General features: G+C 48.8%; 1 protein-coding gene across 1 annotated transcript; it reads left to right on the forward strand.

The window, feature by feature from the left end:
* The first annotated feature begins 6,240 nt into the window (after nt 1-6,240).
* On the forward strand, nt 6,241-14,654 carry LOC142302151 (uncharacterized). Its single transcript, XM_075343231.1, has 2 exons — nt 6,241-6,986; nt 13,268-14,654. Exons 1-2 carry the CDS (start codon nt 6,287-6,289, stop codon nt 13,846-13,848), a joined length of 1,281 nt encoding a protein of 426 aa, XP_075199346.1. The 5' UTR covers nt 6,241-6,286; the 3' UTR covers nt 13,849-14,654.
* The last annotated feature ends 517 nt before the right edge of the window (nt 14,655-15,171 follow it).

Consider the following 15,171-nt stretch of genomic DNA (forward strand, 5'->3'; position numbering starts at 1 on the left):
GGGAGCTCACAATGTAGATGTGTGCATCCACCACTAGGGGAGCTCACAATGTAGATGTGTGCATCCACCACTAGGGGAGCTCACAATGTAGATGTGTGCATCTACCACTAGGGGAGCTAATTACATAAATTTATATGTCCACCGCTAGAGGGAGCTCACTAGATACAGATTTATACAGCTACCACTAGAGGGAGTTCACTGCATACAGATTTATACAGCCACCGCTAGGGGGAGCTCACTACATACAGATTTATACAGCCACCGCTAGAGGGAGCTCACTACATACAGATTTATACAGCCACCACTAGAGGGTGCTCACTACATACAGATTTATACAGCCACCACTAGAGGGAGCTCACTACATACAGATTTATGTACAGCCACCACTAGAGGGAGCTCACTACACATATTTATACAGCCACCACTAGAGGGAGCTCACTACATACAGATTTATACAGTCACCGCTAGAGGGAGCTCACTACATACAGATTTATACAGCCACCACTAGGGGGAGCTCACTACATACAGATTTATACAGCCACCACTAGGGGGAGCTCACTACATACAGATTTATGTACAGCCACCACTAGAGGGAGCTCACTACACACATTTATACAGCCACCACTAGAGGGAGCTCACTACACACAGATTTATACAGTCACCACTAGGGGGACCTCACTACACACAGATTTATACAGCCACCACTAGAGGGAGCTCACTACACACAGATTTATACAGCCACCATTAGTGGGAGCTCACTACATACAGATTTATACAGCCACCACTAGAGGGAGCTCACTACATACAGATTTATACAGCCACCACTAGAGGGAGCTCACTACATACAGATTTATACAGCCACCACTAGAGGGAGCTCACTTAATACACATTTATAGAGCTACCATAAAACTCCCTCCCAGCCTTTGAAGCAGAAACTCCTGTATGGTACAAAGCGCTGGTGGACACAACCCCCTCAAAAAATGGACCTCTGTGCAAGGACAGTATATGGTGCCTTTTTAGTCCAATACCTCATCATAATGCACAATTCCACCTGTGTTGGAGGTAGTAATGGACCCTTTACCATTTTCAGCCCCTGTGCGGTTGCAGCAATGATATGTCTGCCTGGTTGGGGGAAATGTCACGGGGCTCCAGGTCTACACAGACAAGACTATTGTGAATAAATGTAATGTGGTATTGCTGGAGGCAAAACGTCCTCTCTAAAGTGCGAGGAGAGTGATAAAACGTGTACAGGTAGCGCGAGAGCACCCGGAACCGCACAACTGCAGCAACCACCCATTAATGCAATGGATAAAGGAACCTTTTGTGCAAAACCTCATGTGGCCAGCAGGTGGCGGTGTTACTGCACGATCCTCTCCAGGGGAATTTACATGAAACTGCTTTTCGCTAAACTTTTTTTGGACCAATCTTTTATTTGTACAAGTTAATCCTGTGCCCGTAGACGTCTATTCCCAAGACTAAATACTGTGATTATTTTAATCTTTCCCAATAACTAATTTTCTCCGTGCCTCTTATCGGTTTTGTGGCTCCTCTTTGTACCTTTTTACAAGCCGCTCACTGACTGTTATATCCCAGATCCTTCTCTGCAAGTGACTCTCCTAGTTTTTCTCCCAATAGAACACATGATGCCCGCAGGTTATAGCTTCCTTGTGCATAACTTTTACATTTGTCCACATCAATCTGTCAAAAGTATCTGCAGGTTCGCATTAGTGGAATGACAGCGCCCTCTTCAGGTAGGACATGGTACTGCAATGAGGAGTTAGAATTATTGGGGTCACCGTGCCCCGACCTGTCCTTATGTAGAGCACATGGATCGGGTTTAGTTTTTCTATTGATATATCTAGATGTTCCCCAGTCATTAATGGTGACCGGCATCTACGGTCTGCAGAGTATTATTGACTCAGGGAGGCGATCATCTGCAGAGCGCGCTCAGTACACACCGCACACAATGTGCTGCCTGATGTCACTGCTGGGTACATTCACTACCAGGAAACTGATTAGAAAATATCCATATGATAAGCGGCATAAAGGATGACTGTGGGGTCTGATCTGTGTAATAATGAAGAGTTATCATTGATGTATCAGTCCCAGACATTCAGAACTGATTTACATCTCAATAGGACTGAGAAATCCTCTTATATGCCCCTAAGTGTACCCCTCTATTAGAAACAGGTGAAGTATATAGTTCAGACTGCCTGCAGCCACCACTAGGGGGAGCTCTCTGCCTGCTGATTATACACTGAGCTCACTACTGTATGCAGGACGTTCCTATGCTGCCTCTAGTGGCGGCTACAGGTACTCAACATTTTATCAATTGCCCAAGGAATGTTGTGAACTCTATGAAACAACAGTAGGAGTAAAAAAGCATGTAAATGGTGCAGTGGGAGATTTTTTGTATCTAGAGACTGGAAATAAGCAGATATTCACAGCAGCAGACATTAATGCTGACTGGCCTGAACTACATCTCCCAGCAGCCTTTGCTCCTCTTTGCATCCTGGAAGAGGAAGAGACTGATTGGTTGAGCAAGATGGTGAAGAAGGGAGGACCCGGCTGGGCAGGAGGATGTGGTTCTCCATTTCAAACTACTGGGGAAAAAGAGACAGTGAGTGCGAACAGCTCCGCAGCTCAATGTGTGAGGAGAGAAGATACATCCTGTAGATGAACCCCGCCTGCAGAGCCGCTCCGTTACCAGGAGATGCCCACCACCACCTGGTCCACCTCAGAGGAGGATCCTGAAATCCATTGCCTGTGACCCAGATATCAAGACCCTGTAGCCCCAAACTGGATTCTTGTGTGACACCCCCCCCCCTCCATTCCAGACCTGCCACCTCAAGGAGTGAGTAGCTACTGGTGGGACTTGTGGTTCTACTATTGAGAAGCTTATAACAGAACTATTGAATTGAAAACTGAGAGAAACCGGAAGAAAAGCCAGTTGTCATGTAACCTTATGTATGAAAATCTGAATCCTGACAATGAGTATATTACACACTGTTTGGATTGGCATGCTACAGTGCTTCATTTTATGATTAAAGGTCTTGTTCAAGTTGTCTAGTTACGCTAGGTGACTGCAGGCTTCTGAATTCTCACAGCTCGCACACTTTTAGGATTCTCCCTTGACAGTGGCGAGCGTGGACGATCATGTGAGCACAAGTCTGTAATTTGTATACTTCTGGTCACATTCCAACTAGACTTGTCTGGCCTTGCCGAAGCCACACATGTCTAGTTGGCACGTGATTGCATGTATGTAAATCACATAGATGTGGTTTTGTGACCTCCCACTCTCACTGCTGGAACCAGAGAATCCTGACAGCGGGCAAAGTGCGCACTGTGACTATTAAGAATCCTGCAGTCACATAAAGTGACTGCAGACTTATCACAAATGTGGGACAACCCCTTTAATGCTAACATTAATAAAAACAAAGTAACCCTTAACTTCTCAGATGGCACAACACTTTATTAACATAGCCATGTATCACATAACCTTGCAAGTTATGGATTGTTACATACCTACAGAATCAAGAAAAAGGAAAATGCCGCAAGAAATGGAATCGGATTAAAATGTACAAATCTTTGTTAAAATATGTACAATGGATTAAAGCCAAAAAATGTAAAACCATTTAAAAAGCACTAGGCTAGAAAACCATCCAGAACACCTGATTGAACTCTGGCTACACTATCCAATCTACAAGGTCATAACAGGGCAAAAAATACAAAATCACAAAACATTAATACGGAGTAATACACTACTGAGCAAAGGAGATATAATCATATGTACAGAATCAGAACCAATAACTGCACAAGAACACATCCCCAAAACCACCAGCAATATCGAAATACATCCCTAGAACTCCCATCAGTACAGCAATACATCACCAAAACCCTCATCAGTACAGGAATACATCACCAAAACCCTCATCAGTTCAGCAATGCATAACCTAAACCCTCATCAGTTCAGCAATACATCACCAAAACCCTCATTAGTACAGGAATACATCACCAAAACCCTCACCAGTACAGGAATACATCACCAAAACCCTCATCAGCATAGCAATACATCACCCAAACCCTCATCAGTACAGCAATACATAACCAGAATCGCCATCATTACAGGTACATCAATTGTAAAGTCATGTCAGCCCCACATATACCATGATGACTTTTCACACCCACAACTCATCTTTGCAGACGTCCATCTTTTCCAGTCTTGTGCAACACATCCCGACATGAAATCCATAAAAATAGCACAGTGATTATATTGCTACTGAATCAAAATATCTGTCCCACGCTGAGCGCCTGAATAAATAATTGTTCTCACTGAGTGGCCTGCTCAAAATATGAACCACACAGTCCCTCTTATGGTACCTGCCTTCCACCCTGCCCTCTCCTTTCCATACTGGGTCCCCTCTTCACACTGTCCTCTATACTGTGTCCCCCTATACTTCCCAGTCTCTATACTTCCCTCTCCTCATACTATCTACATACTTTCCCCTCCTTGCTCCCCATACTGTCTGCACCCATCCCACCCTTCCCATGCTGTCTGCACTCATCCCCCCTCTCACTCTAAATACTGTATCCACACCTATTCTACCCCCTTGCTCGCCATACTTTGTCTGCATGTATCCCTCTTTCGCTCCCTATATTGTATCCTCAAATATCTCCTCCCCTCGGGTGTCCTTACCCATCCCTTCATCTCTCTTCAAACTGTCCTCAAATGTATCCCTTCCTCCCATCCCATACTTTCTGCCCTCATCCCGCCTCCACACTGTCCTTAAATCCCCTCTTGCTCACCATACTGTCTACACCCCTCACTCCCCATACTGTGTCCTCAAATTTCTCTCACCCCGGGTGCTCCCCATACTATGTCCACATACAACCCCCCTCGCTCCTAATACTGTGTCCGTATATATTGCGCCCACCCCTTCTCCCCATACTGTGTACTCAAATTTCTACTCCCCCACCCCCTCCTAATTACAATAAATCTTTGGTGTCTTCAGCTCCACTAGAGCACCTGGCACACCAGACTTCTGCTGCCCTGATCCAAAGTGCCGAAAAGAAGGACACAAGTACAATTGATCACTGGGAGTCTTCGTACTACACCTTATCGGCGCAGGCTGTACACTTGACAGCCAACTCAGGGCATGGTCTACTCACTTTGGGGGGGCAGCAAAATACAGCCACCGAGGAGACTCCTTGTATCTCTGTATCAGGCGCCTCAACAAGCCGGCTGTGCCCGGGGCAAATGCCCAGCCTGCCCCCACCTTAAATATGTCACTGACTAGCAGCAAAGGACAAATTGGGGAATCTAAGTTGTCAATGGGTAGCTCACAAAGTGTTGTCCTATTGGGACCCAAGTGGTGTAAAATATCTCTACAGCGCCACTACAGGAGAAAATAAGTACTACACAGTGCCCATGATATTAACACTAGAACTACTGAGGTAGTCATTTTGACTACTTTGCACCATGTATTTCTATATAGGTGTCACGAGTCCAGTAGTTCTAGTGTTAAAGGGATGCCCATATAATACAGGAAAGGACAAGACTCCCCGAGAGAAATACACTCATGGTCATGTCTGATGGGGGATGTCCAGACCGGTGCGGCTCTAGGTCTTCTCACCCACAATTTACAGCTTTATAAAGCTATGTGAGGCCATTGAGTTTCTATCAGGAGACCCCCAGCCTGTCTCTACTTGGTGGTCCACACTTGTATGTGAAACTGACCTAAGAAATGAGGATCCTCAACAATCAAAAATTGGGTGTTTTTAAAAATGGAGTTTCTAAACTGGTCAACGCCAGGCTTCGTGAATCCATTAAAGTTCTTCATGTTACAGCTCTTCACTATGGACAATTGTGATGGATCCATAATGGACATCCCCTTTAAATCACGCCCATTACCCTTAGAAGCCATTGAAAACCTTATAAAGTTGAGGGGTTTATAAATGTTATGGTATTGACTGCAGTGAAGGGTTAACGGCATCTCTCCCGTTCACTCCCACCGCTCCTATAACTAACCTGGTACATTTTAATCCAATATGATGGCCTCATTAATGATTAATTGGCCCAAACAGATGTGGGTGAGGAGATAAGAGCGCATGCACACAGGAGAGCTGCTACTTCACATAGTTCAGATTCAAAGCAAAGAAAGCAAGTGGAGTCCTAAAAGTGGAGGAGACCAGGACTTCTGAGAATGGTAATGGGGACATTGCCCCTTTAGGACAATAATTTTTGTGGGTTTATGATAGGACACGTTGAAGACCCTAAAGATCCAACATGAGCTTCTCTCGCTGGATCTCCTCGGTCCTTCAGCTCCAGAGAGAAACATCCTCTCATCATAATCTTTTCAATGAAAGCCAACCGCTCCAGACTTGGCAAATCTCAAGCCAAGTGGAGCTCACAGGAGCTCGAAACATTGACTCTGAAGGATTGAATGATCTGTTCCAAGAAAGAATGACTGACCTAGGAGGAAAGGAGAACGTTCTGTTGGTGGGGGAGGCTGGGTACAGTCCAGAGGACGAGGGCGGCACCAGTGGGATTTTGGAAGAATTGTCATCTGCTCTATTTGAGTCTCCGAAAAATGCCAAGAAACTCAACAAAAACTCTGATGGACCCAACACCTCTCTGACTTGTTTAACATCAAGATCTCCATCAAAATCGAGGATGTTGGACTTTCCTATCGTCCTGGCGGTGTTTCGGGTAAGACTTATAATGGACTTTTCAAACTCCATTAAAGAGATCTTGAAGGACATCCAACTGAGGACGAGGGAATGTGGATCCACGATTGTGGGAATGGTCTACTCTGTGGAAACCTTCAAGGATGAGAAAACGATGGAGTCCATGGAAAAGCTGAGAAACTTGATGAGTCAGGTGTTCAAGGACCAGCCATGGGGGGTCTGCTGCTACAACATCTCTGAACCCAGGTCTATCCTGGAGGTCAAGCGAATCATTACCAGAACCATGGGAGTGACAACAGGTGAGTACTTCATTGTCACTCTGTCCCTCAGTACCAGACATTCCGAGAATGATACATGAAGTGCTCTAAACCGTCTAACTCCACAGTGACTCCACCAGCAGAATAGCGAGTGCAGCTCTGGAGTATAATACAGGAGGTAACTCAGGATCAGTAATGTAATGTATGTACACAGTGACTGCACCAGCAGAATAGTGAGTGCAGCTCTGGAAGATAATACAGGAGGTAACTCAGGATCAGTAATGTAATGTATGTACACAGTGACTGCACCAGCAGAATAGTGAGTGCAGCTCTGGAGTATAATCCAGGAGGTAACTCAGGATCTGTAATGTAATGTATGTACACAGTGACTGCACCAGCAGAATAGTGAGTGCAGCTCTGGAGTATAATACAGGAGGTAACTCAAGATCAGTAATGTAATGTATGCACACAGTGACTGCACCAGCAGAATAGTGAGTGCAGCTCTGGAGTATAATACAGGAGGTAACTCAGGATCAGTAATGTAATGTATATACACCGTGACTGCACCAGCAGAATAGTGAGTGCAGCTCTGGAGAATAATACAGGAGGTAACTCGGGATCAGTAATGTACACAGTGACTGTGTCGCGGGCGGAGGGGCCGCGCTCGCCACGCTCGGGTCCGGGGCTTCTGCTGCTGCTCGAGCGGTGGGCCGGACCCGGGGACTCGAGCAGCGCTCCTCGCCCACGAGTGAAAAGGGATGGTTTGTTCGGGGAGATAGTTTGTGACGCCACCCACGGGTCACGGTGATAAAGGGCACCCCACCGCTGCTGGTGACGGGGATCCCGGGAGCGATGGCAGGGAGCAGCTAGGATGTTGTCCCCTCCGTGGGTAGGGGTTGGTGGTCCCGGGGCCCAGTGGTGTAACGGGGAGGCTGGATGGCTGGGGTGCAGGGGCAGCGCGGCGCTGGTGTACTCACTCAGGCAGTCAATGACAGAGTCTCTGGTAAACCAAAACGGCCGGATGGACGGGTCCCGCAGCCGGCTGCAGTGTTGTTGTGCTCTCCCCGGACGGCTGATGGTGGCTGTCTTTCCCTGCACCTGTTAGAATGTTCTGACTCCTGTGGTTGCCCACCGGTAGTCCGCTCCCCGGCGTATAGGTAACGAAGGAGCCCGTTTTGCCCGCAGGCGCTGGCCCTTGGATCTCTAGCCTATGGCGGTGGCTGTATATCCTCACGGTGTGGACTGTTGCCTTCTGTCGGGTCTTTGTTGTTAGGAAACCCCTGGGGTTCCGGTCACACTCGGATTTGACCGTTGTCAGCGGCTCCAAGCCTAGTCTGGGTCCGATGGCCCTGCCTGTGTGCTTAGCTTCACGCCACCGCCCGACCCCGGTCCTACGGTTCTGCAGAGGTCCACTAACTCCTGCAGATGGCCACCACCGTCTGCCAACCTTGCTGACAGTGCCTGGGCTCCGACCCAGACACTAACGGGTTCTGTCCTCTCACTCTCACCTCCAAACTGAAACTCCTCTCAACTCCTCTCCACTCCAAACTGAACTGACTGCTTTTCCCGCCTCCAGGCCTGTGAACTCCTCGGTGGGTGGGGCCAACTGCCAGGCTCTGCCCCACCTTGTGTGGATATCAGACCCTGGAGGGAGGCAACAAGGGTTTTTGTCTGACTAGTGTTACTGTCCAGGGGAGGGGATGTGTAAGGTGTAATGTCTGTGACTACCTGGCTAGTCCAGAGCGTCACATTCCCCCTTGGTGAAATGCAGACCGTCCGCGGGCTGCCCATCCATCACCGGTTTTATTTTTCTGCAAAAGATAAATAACATGTAAAACATTTAACGCAAGCATATTATTAGTTCTTCCCTTACGGGAGGGTCGGCACTTTAACGTTTCAAATATATAAAAAACATTTTTAATAATAACGGACGGGTTCATGTTCATCCGCTTCACCACCCAAGCAACCTAAACCTTGATGCTGCCCTTAAGAAATGGGCAGCACCCCTCTTCCCCAGTCCGGAAGCAGGAACTCGGTTCCAGGTCGCCCAAGCGGGAATGGGTACGGTATCTCGCACCCGGCTGTCACTTCAGGGGATCCCACGTCCAGGGGGACCCCTGACCCCCGGAGGATGGCCACCGGTCCTGGTGGTGGCCGGACCCCAGCCTACTCTGCTGCGGGTCCTTCCTCCAATCTGCCTCTCCAGAGGCGGTAACGGAAAACAGCCCAGCAAATTATTTACAAGACCACAAGTTCGTGGTTGGCCTGCAAGTTCTCGGCCTTGTCTCTGAGCGGTCACTCACGCAACAGGGAACGGGGCAACAGTGGTCCCAACGGGGACAGGGCTCTTCATAGCCAACGGGCTACCACAAACAAAACTGTAGGGTTCCAACGGGGACTGTCAGTTGGTCCCAGGGGCTATCCACAACAAATGACTCTGGTACAGCTTCCTCCTGCAGCTTTCCCACAGTCCACCACCGGACAGCACGAGCCCCCAATGCCACCCTCACTCAGGGGTGATACTGTCCCACAGGACTCCATTTTCAGCTGCCAGCGGTGCGGGTACGACTGCTCCTCCGACCGGAATCTTGAGGGCCAACTGGAACATCAACAGGGTCCTGACGGGGACCGACAGCAAGGTAGCCGGGAACCGCTACCGCATCCGCATCCTTTTTCTCCAAGCAGCAGTCTTATGGCACAGCTGCCGTAGCTGCCGCTCCGGGTCAGTCGGTGTGGGGGATGGGCCCAGCCGGAGTCCCTCCGTGCCGGCTACGACCGGCACCTTCAGTAAGGAGGGGCCCCGCTGTGACATGGCCTGCTCTGCCGCTTGGCAGCTACATCCCCGAGGTGCCTTGGCCGAGGCTGGGTGTCTGGGAGCGGTCAGCGTGACTTGCGGTGCCGGCGTCTGATCGAGGATTGCCTCCGTTGCAGCCAGGATGAAAGCCGGGGCGGGTGCCAGGGCGATGACAATGGTAGGGTCCGGGCCTTCTCCCACAGATGCTGCGGGCTCCGCTACCGGTGACAGGGGTAACGGGTCGGTCGGGGCGGTGACCGCGGGCGTGAGCAGTGAGGAAAGTGGCGTAGTGGATGGCAGCAGGCCGGGCCCCTCAGACGCAGCGGCCGTTCCCTCGGGGACATAGGGGCGTGGGTCGCTTACCCGCTCCTCTGAGACCACCTCCACTCCAGATGCCCGCACGGTTGCGACCAGGCCCTTCTTCTCCGACGTCCACTCCGCCATCATGGAGTGGACCTTGGCCTGGAGCTCCTGGCACATCTTGCTGCTGGATCCAGGAACGTGTTCCAGCAGAGTCCTGGCGTCCCTGCACTCTGTAGCGCTAATTACATGCGGTCATTAAGCACCGCCGCTCCTGCGGCCAGCGCTCCTGTGCCGGCTCCGTCAGGCGCAGACATCTTTCTCCCGTTCCCCCCTTGGTTCTTTCTAGCACTTCCTCTTTGGGGGCGGGGCTTCACTTTCGCGTCTTCCCTGCTCGGGGAAGACGCTCGAGCGGGAAATCTTCGCGCCCAAGATGGTGGAACTTCAAATTTTTCGGCCGGACGCCGCCGGCGGAGACTGCAAGGTGCATCTCTACCAGTAGGTAGATCGGTTCTATCCTGTTCGCAGATGCCAAGTTGTCGCGGGCGGAGGGGACGCGCTCGCCACGCTCGGGTCCGGGGCTTTTTGCTGCTGCTCGGTGGCTCGAGCGGTGGGCCGGACCTGGGGACTAGAGCAGCGCTCCTTGTCCACGAGTGAAAAGGGATGGTTTGTTTAGGGAGATAGTTTGTGACGCCACCCACGGGTCGTGGTGATAAAGGGCACCACCACTGCTGGTGACGGGGATCCCGGGAGCGATGGTAGGGAGCAGCTAGGATGTTGTCCCCTCCGTGGGTAGGGGTTGGTGATCCCGGGGCCCGGTGGTGTAACGGGGAGGCTGGATGGCTGGGGTGCAGGGTTGCAGGTGCAGCGCGGCGTGGTGCCGAATGGCACGGGTGTACTCACTCAGGCAGTCAATGACAGAGTCTCTGGTAAACCAAACGGCTGGGTGGACGGGTCCCGCAGCCGGCTGCAGTGTCTCTCCCCGGACAGGTGATGGCGGCTGTCTTTCCCTGCACCTTGATGTACTCAGTTGACTACTATGGATCCCCAACGGTAGTCCGCTCCCCGGTGGATGGATGCCGGAGGAGCCCGTTTGCCCGCAGGCGCTGGCCCGCAGTGGCTGTATACCCTCACGGTGTGGGCGGTTGCCTTCTATCGGGTCTTTGGTAGTTAGGAAACCCCTGGGGTTCCGGTCATACTCGGATTTGATTATTGTCGGCGGCTCCAAGCCTGGTCGGGGTCCGATGGCCACGCCTGTGTGTGCTGGCTTCACTTCGCTCCCCGGTCGGTACCGGCGGGCCAACGCCCGACCCCGGTCCTACGGTTCCACGTTCCTTCACCACTCCTGCAGTTGGCCACCACCGTCTGCCAACCTTGCTGTCAGTGCCTGGGCCACAAACCCAGACACTCAGTGCTTGCTCCTCACTCCTCAAACTCCAACACTCAACTCCCACTTTTCCCGCCTCCAGGCCTGTGAACTCCTCGGTGGGTGGGGCCAACCGCTTGGCTCCGCCCCACCTGGTGTGGACATCAGACACTGGAGGGAGGCAACAAGGGTTTTTGTTTGGCTGGTGTCCCTGTCTGATGGGGGTGGGGGTGTTTGTGTGTTATCTGTGACGACCTGGCTAGTCCAGGGCGTCACAACTGCACTAGCAGAATAGTGAGTGCAGCTTTGGGGTATAATACAAGAGGTAACTTAGGATCAGTAATGTAATGTACACAGTGACTGCAGCAGCAAAATAGTGAGTGCAGCTCTGGAGTATAATACAGAAGGTAACTAGGATCAGTAATGTAATGTATGTACACAGTGACTGCACCAGCAGAATAGTGAGTGCAGCTCTGGAGTATAATACAGGAAGTAACTCAGGATCAGTAATTTAATGTATGTACACAGCGACTAGAGAAGCAGAATAGTGAGTGCAGCTCTGGAGTATAATACAGGATGTAACTCAGGATCAGTAATGTAATGTATGTACACAGTGACTGCACCAGCAGAATAGTGAGTGCAGCTCTGGAGTATAATACAGGAGGTAACTCAGGATCAGTAATGTATATAGACAGTGACTGCACCAGCAGAATAGTGAGTGCAGCTCTGGAGTATAGTACAGGATGTACTTCATATATTTTTATAGTTAAATCGAAAAATTAAAGTCAGAATGAGACTGTCCTGGATGTATGAGCCATTGGTATTTTATCAGTGTTAATAATCACAGTACAAATAATGATGCAATCCTGATCGCTGTGTACCAATCGCTCATTAACTGCTTCTGAACCAACAGATTTCACTTTCTTGAAATTTTCCATTGCATACAAATATATTTAATTTACAATATTTACAATTTTGACCCGTATTTTAATTGACCATTTTACAGTATCGATGCATTTTTCTTTTCTATATATCTTTTTTGAATCCAATGATTGAGATATGGAGTAAAGCTGGTCACATTTAAGACGAATGTGAAAAATGTTGGGCAGATTTCCACAACCTGTGGAGATGCCTCGGCCTCCAGGTGTCTATACCGGTGGTCACCGCTGTTAGTTAACAATCACATTTTTTCTTTTTGAACATCTTTTGAAGGACACATTCCTCACGAGAAGCCATGACAGCCGTCCACCTGCCCCCGCCAACTCATTCCACCTCTTATCAAGCCACGAACTCCGCTGTGTGCAGTCACGGAGGAGAGCCCGATAACAAACCACTGCTGCCAAGTCATATTTATTTTAAGACTCCCTGGAAGAATACCAACAATGTAGATGAAGAGGCGCAGAATTAGTTTTTTTTGTTTCTAATAACCCATAAGAGGATCGGAGTTAAAATTCAATGTTGTCCACTACTTTTACATTGATGACCTGGCCCATGGCCATCCAGGGATGTATTTTGGGTGAGATAGATGTTGGCCGACAGCTGTCTGATGTCTCCTCCTGTAGATGTCTCTATGGTGCATCGCATGACTTAATGAGGTTGTCCACTACTTTTACATTAATGACCTGTCCTAAGGCATCAATGTTAAAGTAGTGGACAACCTCATTAAGTCGTCAGATGCACCATAGAGACATCTACAGTAGGACATCAGACAGCTATCGGCCAACATCTATCTCGCCCAATATACATCACTGGATGACCATGGGCCACATTCACTATTGCCCAGGGACCCATTTTCTTGTAAGGTTGTATAAAAATGCCCTTTAGTAATATATTTACAATGCAATTTCCAAATTTGCTCCACAGATGGATATCAGTTAATAGAAGATGACCACATTGTGCTGGAAAGATCTTTCCGAGAACTGGTCGACCAGTTGGGAGGTAAAGAGAGGTTTCTTATCCTTGGGAATATCTGTCCATCCGCCCGTAACTCTGAAAAAGCTCGGGTTTTCAAAGAGATTACTAAAGCCCTGTTTGATGAACCTTATAAAATGGACAACCGTGAAGAACACGGCAAATCGGTGACACCAGAAAACCAAAAGAAGGAGTGTATACAACTCCCCGAGCCCAGATCCTTCCCTTACCCTCTTGTCTTGGTGATCTTTCGCTCAACGTTTCTCAAGGAGGAGGACAACATGATCCAGCTCAAGGAGATCCTTATTGACATCAAATCAAGGGTTACGATTAGTTTGACCCGAGTGATCGGGGTGGTTTGTAGTGATGAACCTCTGGAAAAACCTGAAGAGCAGACATTCCAGACTTTATTGCAGAAGATCCTACGTCAAACGTTTAGTTGTCCAACCGGAGTCTGCAGCTTTGTGAGGACAAACCTAGAATCAGTAGATGGGGTGAAAATATGTGTGTGCAATGTCTTAAAAATGTCATAAAAACCTCCTTGGATAATCGTCATGTCCTAAAGGACCACCTCTTTATGACTGACCATTGCATGGTCTTCTTCGTGAGATGTCTCCATCTGTCATATGTCTGTAACATCTCAAACTCCTTTCCATCCTTCTGGCCTTTCACTCCTATTCCTCACAGATGACATCAAGAAGGATCAGGTCATAGAAGTGTTGAGGGTCACAGTGTCATCTCATCAAAATGTTAATGTCTTTGTAGCTCTGAGAATTTGGAAGGTGTCTGAGCACCAGACTCTTATGTGGAAGATCCTATGTCAGAAGTTCACTTCTCAATGTATTTCTTCCTGTCTTCATCTATGGGGTTACACAAGATCTAGAAGAAGTCCAGATAGTAGAGGTGGTTATCATCAATATCATGGGCTTGACTGAGATTTTTTCTTTCTCCCCTCTTGAGTTTGTGATGGGTTTGCTATACATTGGGTGCTAAATATGTTAGACCTGCAAACAAATTTACTGTTTTTAAAACATTGCAGCATAACATTTATGTGGAGCTCAAGGAGAAAAAATGCTACTAAGAGTTCTTCATGTAAAAGTGAAATAGTCTTGTTTCCTTGTACAGGGGAGAGGGTGACGGTCTCGTCATGGTCAATGAGTAAAATTGCAAAGTGATTGTAAAATCAATGGACTTTTTAATAAAAGGTGAATTGCAAATCTTTGCTGTTCTTCAAAAATGGAGGGACTTTTCATCTTGTAGTTCACTCATCACTGTCTAGGTTTCCTGCTACCTCTGTTTTGTATCAGTGGTGGTCGGCTTCCTAGACAAGGAGCACATCTGCTCTGGAGCTTGTTGTATGTAACCAGCCTCATGGCCCAGGTTTTGCACTGATGATTTACGCTGACAACATTGGAAAGCGCACTGTTCAGATCATCAGTGCGAATGTGCCACCTGGGTGGGGAAGCGGAAGAAATGGGACCCGTCCGTGTTATTAAGTGTTTATATTAATGTTTGCAACGTTTAAGTGACATGCCTCCCGTTAAGGGAAGATTTGAAAATGCATACTGTTCTTTGTTATTTATCTTTTTCAGAAAAATAAAACCGGTGGTGGACGGGCAGCCCACGGACGGTCTGCGTTTTACCAAGGGGGAGTGTGACCCCCTGGACCACAGGGGTCACAGAGTAACATCACAGACACACACACACCCTCCCCTGGTCAGGAACACCCGTCAAACAAAACCCTTTTTGCCTCCCTCCAGGGTCTGATGTCCACACCAGGTGGGGCGGAGCCAGGCGGTTGGCCCCACCCACCAAGGAGTTCACAGGCCTGGAGGCGGGAAAAGTAGTGAGTTGTA

The sequence above is a fragment of the Anomaloglossus baeobatrachus genome, chromosome 4 (genome assembly GCF_048569485.1).
Source record: "Anomaloglossus baeobatrachus isolate aAnoBae1 chromosome 4, aAnoBae1.hap1, whole genome shotgun sequence".
In the NCBI taxonomy this organism is placed as follows: domain Eukaryota; kingdom Metazoa; phylum Chordata; class Amphibia; order Anura; family Aromobatidae; genus Anomaloglossus; species Anomaloglossus baeobatrachus.

Coding starts and splice junctions, on each gene's coding strand:
- LOC142302151 (XM_075343231.1), top strand. CDS start 6,287: ATGAGCTTCTCTCGCTGGATCTCCTCGGTCCTTCAGCTCCAGAGAGAA. Junction 6,987..13,267: donor AACCATGGGAGTGACAACAG/GTGAGTACTTCA, acceptor TTTGCTCCACAG/ATGGATATCAGTTAATAGAA.